At 36.3% G+C, this 12,209-nt stretch overlaps 1 protein-coding gene across 1 annotated transcript; it reads right to left on the bottom strand.

Annotated features, from left to right (window-relative positions):
• Window positions 1-4,011: 4,011 nt before the first annotated feature.
• nrn1a (neuritin 1a) lies at window positions 4,012-10,414 on the bottom strand. Its single transcript, XM_082184196.1, has 3 exons — window positions 10,036-10,414; window positions 7,189-7,333; window positions 4,012-5,527 (listed from the first exon to the last, which is right to left on the bottom strand). The coding sequence occupies exons 1-3, from the start codon at window positions 10,088-10,090 to the stop codon at window positions 5,299-5,301; spliced, it is 429 nt and encodes a 142-aa protein (XP_082040322.1). The 5' UTR covers window positions 10,091-10,414; the 3' UTR covers window positions 4,012-5,298.
• Between the last annotated feature and the right edge of the window lie 1,795 nt (window positions 10,415-12,209).

Here is a 12,209-nt window from a genome sequence, read left to right as displayed (position 1 = left end):
CTTTCTTTATGAGTGAGCCATTGAATCATTTATTCAACCGATGTGTTCAAAAGCACTGATTCACTCGAAAATTAAACATTTGACTGTCTTTATAAGTGGTCATTGGATCATTCTCTCAACTGATTCGTACAAACTGCTGATTCATTCATGAACAAATAAAGAGACTGTCCTTGTGTGTGACTGAATCATTCATTCAACCTGTTCATTCAAAAACATTGATTTATTAGAAAACAAAACAAGGAACTGTCTTTATGAGTCACTGAATAATTTATTCAACCAATTTGTTGAAAAATGCTTATTCAGGAAAGCAACAATTGCATGTCTTTATGACTGAGTCATTGGATCAATATCTCAACCGATTCATTTAAAACCGAGAAAAATCAAGAATGAATCAATTGATTGCCTTGATGTGTGAGTCAATGACTCATTCAATCATACTATTTATTCTAAAACCCAAATCATTCAGGACCAAAACACCACTACTGTGTGTTGCTATGTGTTGCAACAGTGTGTTGTTTGAAACTATTTTCATTGATGGAGCAAAAAAACAGACCAAATGTTAGTCAATATTAACTTCTTATTTATTTAAATGTTTGCTGTCATGCTGTTCTGGACTAGCCTATTTAGTTTCTGTTTCTAAAACTAGTCCTTGTGTTGGAGTTACCACCATCCTATTGAGTCTGACACAGACTGATTTCATTAATTTTCTGCGAGCTGTGCTTTGTTTTGCAATTCATTGAATCTTGGTTATGCAAAAGGAACCATAATCATTAATTACGGTACACTTTGATTCAGTCATAAGCTGCAACACAACCAAATGTCTCTGGGTGGCCATAATTAATCTGTAAATGTTTGACAAACAGGAAAAAAAGTTTCATATTGATCAAACATACGTCAGTACATTTTTCCCCTCTAGTTTGTACAATCTGCCAATATCCATTAGGTCACCATAACCTCTGAAAAATCATTTTTCTTTGCAGCCACTGCAGGACAATGACTCGTCCTTTGTAGAACATTGGCAAGTGTTAAAGATTGATGCTTTGATTTAACAAGGAATTGAAAGTCTTGAGAAATTGCCATTTGCTAAATGATTCTTTTCTGCCTGAGGTCCTATACCTTTTATGGCTTCATATATATGAGAAGGAAGAATAGAGGAGGAAATAAATGCGGTGAAGTCCTGTCTGGGACCAATTTTCCTGCAGTCACGTCTGATAGTTATGAATTCTGCCAACAATGACGGGATAAATCATGTCAAAGAGCTCACCCTTGAATGTTAGCATAAAGAAGCAGCTTACTCATAATGCCAGTAAAGACTTCACAAATAGAAAAGCAGAAAGCAATAAGCACTGTTGCCAATCTATGATTTTGAGGACATTTTGGCAGAAATGAAAAGACTCATTTAAAACTGTAAAGAGGTGAAACTCATGTTTATGCAATTGCTCCTTGATGAGCAAATGTTCATCATCATCCAGAAAAGAGAACAATGTGCTCAAGTTGTCCCTATAGCTGATATGCTCCCTAATTCAATCTTCACCCCTACACAATCCAATTTTGTCCCATTAAGGTTGGGATGCATGTGGTGCATTATACAAGCTCATCATTTGAGTCTGAGAGTTAACCCATCAATCTTCACCAAACTATGTCAAATTGACGTGTGCATTGAGACAGCAATAAATAACATAATTTATTCCAGTTCAACAGGACTTTCATCACCAAAAAAGACCAAACATATTTCTATGATGTTCGAGTTTACCTTTTTGAGGTCCATTATTGAAATATTGTCCTGCCGAAACTCTACAGTTCATCGCATTTATTATTGGCTGGCATTAATAGGTAATGTTGGATTACCCAGCACTTGTAATAACATTAGAGCAATGTGTTTGTTTCCCAGGTGTGACGAAATGGCCGGTTTGGACATACACGCCATTCAACGAACCCGCTTTTCCTGAAGACCCTTTGAGCTGCTCTGCGTGAGGTGAGATGTGAGGCATGCATGCTATTAAAAAGTGTTCAGTCAGCAATAATCTGATTCATTTCTTCATTTATTTGCTAGTGAAACTTAATGTCATTATATAGTGACCTCTAATGAAAGACATCTGGCCATTGTGGAAGGATACAAAAGTGCATAATGATAGATAGATAGATAGATAGATAGATAGATAGATAGATAGATAGATAGATAGATAGATAGATAGATAGATAGATAGATAGATAGATAGATAGATAGATAGATAGATATGTGTGTGTGTGTGTGTGTGTGTGTGTGTGTGTGTGTGTGTGTGTGTGTGTGTGTGTGTGTGTGTGTGTGTGTGTGTGTGTGTGTGTGTGTGTGTGTGTGTGTGTGTGTGTGTGTGTGTGTGTGTGTGTGTGTGTGTGTCCTTTCATTGTTAAAGATTACACAACTGTCACAACTGGTTTTGCCTCCTCGTTTTGTGTGGTTAGGAAATGTTCCAATGAGTGTTGCGAAATAAAATAAAAATGAAAAAAATCTCTTCACTACACAAAGATCTGTGGATGATAATATATGCAGTGCCAGCAACAGAATAACATGCATTTTAATGAGATTACAAATGTAGTCGTCATCCCCTTCCAGGGACAGGATGAAATCCAATCTCATTTTCAAACTCAAAAAGGAGCAATAAAAGCGCGTTCCAGGACTCCAGTCCCATTCATGCAGTCTCACCCCCGCAGGGAGAACACTAGAGCTCACTTCACCACTGCTCCACATAAGATGCTGTATTTCTCAATCTATCAAATAGAGTTGTTTTCGCACAAGGTCTGATTTATATTGATTTTTAGAAAAGCTGTACTAAATAAATAAGCGAAAACAGAACACCCCTATTTTATTTATCATATCAAAGTCGCTTTAATGCATTTAGAAATATACCAGTGCTTGTTTTTCTCTTCTTCGTTTTTATTAAGTTAAAAATATTGTCTTCCTTTTGTAGGCCTTCTTCATATTTTTTTTTTTATATATATCTGAAATGCATGTTTAATGTTGGTTTGGATTTTTCAAATATTCAAAAATACATTTTAAATTATTTAAATGTCTAGGTGCAGTAAAATGCTAAAACAAAAAATCGAATTTGTGCGCTAATCTTCGAAATCGAGAACTGGCGTAATTAACATGCGTTTGATATCATGAGAAAACCATTAAACAAAAATGACACATTTAGACTGTGTCAAGGTCATTGTGTGAATTACACATAAATGTGATCTCTTTATTTAAAAAAAATTTATAATAATTGTTAGGCTACTCTAAAAACGTCTTGATATTCATGACTTAAAAACATCAGGATGTTTTATTAATTTATTTATGTATTACCTTGCCAAAATGTATGTTGTGTACACTCACATGCAAGGTATATATATATATATATATATATATATATATATATATATATATATATATATATATATATATATATGTATGTATGTATGTATGTGTATATATATATATATATATATGTGTGTGTGTGTGTGTGTGTGTGTGTGTGTGTGTGTGTGTGTGTGTGTGTGTGTGTGTGTGTGTGTGTGTGTGTGTGTATTTTAAATAGCTAAATTACTTCTCTTTTGTTTGTCACTTCGACATGTTTATTTGTCACTGACTTAGGCTATAGGAAAAGGCAGTAGACTCTTGAAAAGGTAGGCTAATAGACTAATGTTTCTCGTGTTTTCAGAATAAATTCTCAAGAATTCCCTCGACAACCATTTTTCAATCTGGTGGTTGTTTTCGTTCAGCCTTATATGCTGAGCGCGGGAGAATCAATATGAAATGACTCTCTCTGCCACCTTATTAATAATGAAACAATACGTCTTCACGTGCGCGTTCACGTGCGTTCGAGCGGCGCTGGAAGAGAAACGGAATCCTTTATGTGCACCTATCGGTTCTGGCCATTATTAATTATTGCTCCATATTAACTGATGCAGATATATAGGCTAAATTGGAAATAAAATATATTTTATAAGGGTTGCAATCAGGTTCCTACACCAATAAAAACAACACAAATCTCTTTCAAACAGTAACTGTTTTTATTTAAATTCTTTTTAGCAGTCTATTTTATATACCTGTATAATCAATCTGTTTCTGTTAAAGTATCTCTCTTTTCATTTCACATACATCTCTTATTTTCTTGTATGGTTTTGAATATTCAGGTATTTCATATGCAACATCCCCAGAAACGAACAAACAACGAACAAACATCTTCTGAAGGCAGTGAAACGTGGTCTATGCCTTGGCAACATCAAATAAAGCTAGCAAAATCCACTTCATCCAACTATTAATGTCAAGGTCCAGATATTTTCGTGCTACGATACTGTCGGGAGAAATACAGACCTAGTGTAATTACTGTATTATATAGTTATGAACCACGTGTACTTGATGTACTGTACTTATTTTCTCGAGCTGCTTGTATGTTACACATTGTTATATGCAACATGGACACTGTAATGTAAAGTGTCGCCTTTATGCTGTAATGTGTCCTACATAAAAAGAGACAAATATTCTTTGAATGGAATAGAATAACATTTTTGGAGGGGAACGGCAACAGTCAACTCACCTCACAGCCTTTTGATGGCTACATTTGACACTTATTTGTTCTTTAATAAATCTTTTAAATATATGATATCTCTGTTCTCGTGTATTCCATTAAATATATGCCTGTAGTCATTCCTGAGGTTTATTTACTATTATTATTATTATTATTTATAGCTCCCTATATTTGTCTGTATTGGTGGTTCATCTTACCCCAGCCATCAACACATCCATATACTTGGCTTGACTAAAATAAATTTGATAAATGAAAACTAAATATTGACAAAGAGCATATAAAACAAACTGATGAGAGAATATTCCTAATATATCTTTCTATATGATGGCCGTTGAGAATGTGAAAAGCCTACAGTAATAATAATAATTCATTCATAACAGACGATAATGTTATAAAATACTACGCTTTCAGAAATTCAGGCCGAAACTCAATATCTGATAAATATTTCATGTAATCGACCCAGAGTCAGGCAAATGTGCTTGAGCATTCCCAGAAGACTTCTTCTTGCCATTGTCTCTTGCAAAAAAACGTCTTGTTCTCCAGATGAAATAAGCATATAAATCCATTTGGGTGAGGATGAATTTTGATCGTCATTAATTCTTCTTCTTTTATTCTTTTATTCTTTTATTCTTGTGTTGATGGTTTGTCTTGTGTCTTCCTCCTCACTCTCTCTCTCTCTCTCTCTCTTCTTCTTCTTCTTCTTCTTCTTGTTTTTTTTTTCTTCCGCCCTCTCTTCTGTTCCCGTGGGTTAAAACTGCATCCACGTGACGAGCGCCGAGAGCGCGCTCAGGACGAGCGTCATGCAGAACGGAACCGCAGATCTGCTCGCGCCGTTCCCTCCCGCACACAGTTCAAACAAGCTGCCGCGAAACTCCAGGTTTCTGGACTCTTTTTTCAGCTTCTCCCACAGATCTGTGGCTCCTTCCTGACAGTCTGCCAGAGCAGTGGTCGCGCATGAGTGGAAATCGTCCCAGTAACTGCAAGTCAAATGTTTCAAAAGAAAGAAAATCATTATTCATGTCTGATTTGAGTCACGCTTAGGCTATTCAATCTAAACATATTATTTCCTATTATTATAATTATATATATATATATATATATATATATATATATAAATCATTATAATAATAGGAAATAATATGTTTCCTATTATTATATATATATATATATATATATATATATATATATATATATATATATAATTAGTAAAACTAAAAATAGTGGAAAGAAATATTTCTCTTTTGGTCTTTTTGGATTTGCATTGCTTTCAGTTTAAAAAACGCTCAATTTCGGTTTATGCATTTGTGATTTGTAAATAAAATGGAACGTCCGTTTTCATTTGTATTTAAAGCACTACCGAGATAACATTAAGTAAACACTTAAGCATCGCATTTTATTTGAAAATCTACATTAATTTCGCATGCATCTTATTATGATTAGTCAGACGTTTTGATTTGTGTGCATTTGAAAAGTAGGCCTATTTAAAACGAAAGTTGCACCAACAAATATAACTACAATTTACTATATAATTATTAGAAGCTCTAATATAATTCATATAGTCTTGTGCATGAATCCTTCTGGCAACTGCATGTCCTCATGAAGCCACGTGAAGGAGGAGAGAGGGCACGAGGGAAACCCGAGTTGTAATGCGGCTCCAAAGGGAAAATCTCCATATCACGTGACTTCTAGTGCCCTCCCCATCTCTCTCTCTCTCTCTCTCTCACACACACACACACACACACAACTCCCCTCCTGCGCCCCACCCCCTTCCTCCAGTCCATCACTTATTCATTTATTTCAGGAGGAACACACACCCTCATTCTAAAACCTGCATCTACAAATGGACATGCGCACGGTCACAAGTAGCCATGCTCCAGTTAAATTAGAATAGAATAGAGAAGAACAGAACAGAACAGAATATAATTCAATAAAATATAATATTTGCAAAAGGAAATGCTTTCAAGTAAAAAAAAAAAAAAAGGTGTTACATTTGAATGTTTTGCCGGAGCTTTGGTGTGTATGGAAATGCAATTGCAGTGTCAACCGCTTTGCACATCTCTTTTTATAGCTATTTAATATTGTTTAATACGAAAATATGATTATAAACTGAATGATGCTATCTAAAATCGGGTTGGAGACTATATTTAGAAGCTCAAACAGAAATAATTTCAGGGGGGAAATGGAGAAAGAAAGGAAGAGTAATTCCAGTCCCTGTAATAAGGTGATTCTCTCAGTCGAGGCTGTGAAAGAACCGGTTTTATAGGGCGGATCGCTTACAATAATCGTGCATTACCGCCAGATCTGATCCAATTATGGATGCTGACCTTCGGCCTTGGCGTGTAGAGATGGTTCATCTAATTGTAATTAACTGGTGAAATGTGAATAGCGCATATAGCGGCTGCACGGCTCTATTTCTGCTGTCGAATTAAACAAGGGCCCCTTGTGCCATCTGGCCCCTGTTCCCTCTCTCTCCCCACCCTCACACCAGTATATTTCATCTGGTGTGTGTGTGTGTGTGTGTGTGTGTGTGTGTGTGTGTGTGTGTGTGTGTGTGTGTGTGTGTGTGTGTGTGTGTGTGTGTGTGTGTGTGTGTGTGTGTGTGTGTGTGTGTGTGTGTGTGTGTGTGTGGTTCCCTTACGTGCAGATGGTCTTAAGGTTTTCCTGCTCGTCCAGCTCCTGTGGATAGTTGGCCATGTTGTCTCCTAGTTGAAGCAGGCAGTTGGAGAAACCTCTGAACACTGTTTCACATTTCCCAGCCGCTCGAACTGCCTGCAGCAGATAGGCTGGAAAACCAAAAAGGATTATTTGTTTAATGTAGCCTATTTAAATCAAATCAAATAAAAAACGATAAAAAAAACCGTTAACTTCTATCATCTGACTCTTCCAGAATAGCGTATTTTGTAGAATTGAATTTGTTGCGATACACTCAGGCTGTGCTCGTTCAGGGTTTTTAATTATTAGCTGTTGTATTTTTTGTTCTCCGCTCATCTGTCAGTGTGTGTGTGTGTGTGTGTGTTCACTAGAATAATATGTGTGTTGAGCATGAGGGTGGCGCGCGTGGACAAACGATGATGTAATGGTGTACATGAGGGTGGGGTGTGTGTGGGCTTGTGTGAGGTGAGATTTTCATTCTGAGTGATTTGTACTCCCCCTCCCCTTTTTTTACACATCTACAAAAAGAGTCTGTTTTTTGATGACAGATCTATTAGGGGGAAAATGAGAAGATTTGGACACGGATGCTTTCCTTCCCACTTCATTTCGATCTTTATGTTGGACCGGAAAGTCACAACCTGATCAATTGACCAGATCCCTTTGCTTAACGAACCATAAACGCCAGTGGTTTCTCGGGTTCGTTAAACAACGAGATCTTGAATTAATTAAGTTGTTGCACTGTCCAAATCAGGCCGTGCCTCTGCCCATTAACCACAGTATAGCACACACACACACACACACACACACACACACACACACACACACACACACACACACACACACACACACACACACACACACACACACACACATAGCCTACATGTCCCTATATTATATCAAATAGCCTACTTTGCATATATATGTCCCTAAATTGTATGCAGTAGCCTACATATTCTGCGTCGATACACTACAGTAATAAGATGTGCATTATGTAGTGTGTAAGTGCACTATATTCTCTACAATGCCCTTAAATTGCATTATATCAATTTCAGGCTATATGATCCATTATTAAATACAGTGCATGCTATATTTCCCTGTATTCTATTATATGCATGTATAGCTAATTATTTTACAGTTATTATATGATAGGCCTATGTCCCAACATTTTTGTTATAGGCTACGTTGTATATGTGAATTATAGGCATTACATGTCATATACAATATTTAATAGGCTATTGGTTATATGCATTCATATTCTACAATCAATACGATAAATACCAAACGAAAATAAAATAAAGATGCAATCATGGTTGTTATTCTGTATCTAATTTTTCGTAAACTGTAAATCTCTGGCTGGTGCCATGCAGATGAAGCACAGTCATTTCGTGCATTTCGCCCACAGAATAAAAAAACGCATCCAACAATGACACAAAATATTGCACACTTAAGATGATTATATTAAATTAAGGATAATATTGATTTCAGACATAGTGGATTAAATGTGTTACTGAGTAATGCCGCACAGATGAAAGCTTACATAACGAAATATCAAGCTATAACTGTGATATCGCGAACAGATCGCCCTTTCTTCAACACGAAGCGTGTATATTCAACATTACAACCATATTCCAACAAAATACCATACCGAGACAAATTAAATGCGTAAATGCGCTGCATTGATATTATGGTATCGTGCATCCTAATATTTCTTATCAAAATAATTGAAATATTCAGACCTCAACATGGCGGATATGAGGATGCGAAATACAAAGATGCTCATACAGATGGCTATGTAAAACCGTTTATTAATGGGATGCATGATTTCATATTTAAAATCTCGATGTCTTTGTTTGCTTTACTGGAATTAACAGTCACAAAAGACAGCACTGCGAACAAACAGTGAATTATTAAACCATTTCGTCGTAGGCACGATGATCTATATTTAGAAACAACTGAGCATCTAATATAGACTCACCTATCCTACTGTACTAGTGGTCACGAGTCACGACCACTTTACCAGACCCTGTCAGTGTCAAGCATAATCTGTTCAATGAAGTCAGGAGGGGGTTTATGGCTAATTAATGTAGTTCAACTAGGTAACGGTACCAGCTTTTCACAAAAAAATTACATCGCACTGATTTCATCCGAATGCACAATATTTTCATCGCAGAGCCCTGCAACAGCACTAACAAAAAAGACATTTAAAAACGCACAATATTACAAGATCATGTCATGCATTCTTATGTAGGCTAAATTATAAAACAACAATTGCACACCAACTAGTTTTCGCGAAATTATAATTAAATTATATTGTGTGCTTGTGTAATTTGTAAAGAGACACATTGAACCATATAAAACGTATGATGCATCTATGAAACTCAGCCGTTGCAAGTTAAATGTGTTAATCTGTTTTTTCGAATTATTTTTCAATATTGGTTTGAATAATTCATTACGGAGGATCGGGCGGTCCCATACTTTCACCAACTTGCTCCAATACGATTTACGGGGCTTTATTTCTCGGAACAGTCTCCAACATTGAAAGGAGAGGCAATGCAATATTACCTCAATGTCATGCATTTAAAATACAAGACCCAGATCTATTGCCAGTGGCAAGCCTTTAAATCGCAGTCGGGACAGTAGCACTGCAATTAAAATATCCACCAACATACACTCTACAAATATACAACCAATAGGCATATAACGAAATGTAGGCACCCTTTAAAAGCCTTAACTACGAATTTGAAGGGTCAAGTTATCTATTAAAAAAAATCAAGATTAAAAAGGAAAAATCAGCCCATCCCAAAATACACTACGACAGAAATAATCTACTTACCTATTTGAACAGCAAGAAACAATGAAATATATCTTCCAGACAAAGTTAATCCCATCCTACGTCCAGAAAAACCATTGGAGTATATACAATTTTAGATTGTTGTGAGGGGAAAAGATTGTGAAATCTGCGCGCTGAACATCGCTGTTTAGTTCTTGCAGATCTTCCGAAACTCTGGGTTTTTCCCGCTGTCGGCGAGGCGCAGAGAAGTGAAATGGTGCACGCTGTTAAGAGAAGGTGGTAATGCCTCGTGTGTGTTTTTTTCTCTCTCCCTGCTTCACGCCCACATCTCAAGCTTGACGTAAAATTCACCGTCGGACTCCCCACTTCTCTATTTTCTCATTCGCTAGACCGGGCTGGCCCTCTTCCCTTCTTCTCCCCCTCTCCACTGTACTGGTATTTCAGGGATTGCGGAGATGTCCACATATATCTGCTCTCTGGTGGTCTCACCTATAGCATACACCCTCCTGCATGAAGCTCACACGTGGACCCGTGACCCACATATGAATGCACGTGCAGACTTCATTGCTCCAGGGTGCTTAGACTGATGAATTTTGATAGATAGATAGATAGATAGATAGATAGATAGATAGATAGATAGATAGATAGATATCTCGTAGTCGGGTTGCTTGAGGTTGATTAGCCTAGGCCATACTTCCTTTTAATCGAGATGACTGTGATGCATTGTGTAAGATACAGTAATTTATGGATTTGTAGGATCATTTATGAAAATGTGATCCTGCCCCGCGCAGATTTAGCCGGCTATGATTAATGAAGTGCCCACGTTTTTTCTTGAGTCTTATTACCTCGGCGCTAATCGTTATTGATGATTTGTTTATGACTTAAACACACCAGCAAGGTTATCAAGGTCTGTCTGAGGTGAAACGAGGTAAACGAAGCAGACTGTAGTATTTTGAGGATTATGGACGGGATATTTTTGGTGCATCGTGAAAAATATATATCGGCCCAGAATCTTAACACTTTTAACACCTGAGACTTATATCCAGGGCAAAAAACTTTTTGCCACACCTGCCAGTGGCCGGTGACTTGAGAAAAAAATATAGGCTATATTTTACCGACTATGAAACTGTTTTTGCAAAAACAGGCACTTCCAATGAACTGCACTATTCTCTATTCCAATTTGGATACCACAGCTTACTAGCCTAACTAATATACTACATTTAAAACATTATTAAAGACAAGTAAACAGTCAGTAGTAATATAAAAACAAATAATCAAAAAGCAAAGCAAAAGCATACAAATGAAATAAACAGAGCTTTTCAGGTTTTTTGGGTCTGACAGTAGTTTTCAGGAACAGAAATGTAATAAAGTAAGCAAATGTAAAATATCTGCATAGTCTTCACTGTATAAATTAAACATCCTTATTAATTCATCCTTATTAAATTTACAGAAGTTATTTTCAGTTAAGAGCAGTGACTGATTTTATTTTCTTTGTTGTTTGATTAACATTAAAAACATCTAAATATCTAAAATAATGAAACTGTACATAAGCGTTTACAATCTCAACTCTTTACGTTCACTTAAGACATATTTACATGACATGACTATGTCTATAGGATACTGCAAATTTTTTTTTGATAATTTTGTGTGAATTTGTAAAAACATGAAAGAGAGCTCGTCTGAGACTCAGCTTTCTGTGCGCAGGCAAGTAATGAAATGAGTTCCCGGCGTTTTTTTGTGCTGAGTAGGCCTATAACTTGTCAAGGCTTAAACTTTCATGACAATGCAGCGCTGGCCCATCAACAGTCCCGTTCATGTTGTAAGAATTCATAAAAATGGTGTGACACTGTTTCATATACTTGCAGCGCAGATGTTTTTAGGCCCTGCTATCCCTTTATTTAGATATTTTTGGTGGCAAGGTGGTGAACATGAGTCATTGACAAATAAAGCTTCAAAAAAGTATTTTCTTTTTTTATCTTTTAAAAACAGTAATGTATATTTTTGAGTCATGAACAATGTGTTTAAACAAGTTTCAGTTGTTAAATAACATTTCAAAGTGTTTAAATTCACAATTAATTTTATTTTGTATGTATACCTATAGGCCTACTAGTTGTACCAGCTGACATGGAAAGTGAATCAACCTACCCATAGTTGAACAGTTTTTAGCAGTATTTGAGAGAAATCACACATTTTCACTCCGCTTCAAGGATCAGTCG

Source organism: Leuciscus leuciscus (assembly GCF_965113295.1).
Source record: "Leuciscus leuciscus genome assembly, chromosome: 11".
Lineage (NCBI taxonomy): Eukaryota > Metazoa > Chordata > Actinopteri > Cypriniformes > Leuciscidae > Leuciscus > Leuciscus leuciscus.
Note: the sequence above shows the minus strand (reverse complement) of the source record. Positions and strands in the feature narration are given on the sequence as shown.

What these genes read in the sequence shown, in the direction of transcription:
- nrn1a (XM_082184196.1), bottom strand. Translation starts at nt 10,090, where the DNA reads ATGGGATTAACTTTGTCTGGAAGATATATTTCATTGTTTCTTGCTGTT. An exon ending in GTTTCTTGCTGTTCAAATAG is followed by an intron (nt 7,334 to 10,035) that starts GTAAGTAGATTA and finishes TTGGTTTTCCAG; the next exon opens with CCTATCTGCTGCAGGCAGTT. An exon ending in AACCTTAAGACCATCTGCAC is followed by an intron (nt 5,528 to 7,188) that starts GTAAGGGAACCA and finishes TTTGACTTGCAG; the next exon opens with TTACTGGGACGATTTCCACT.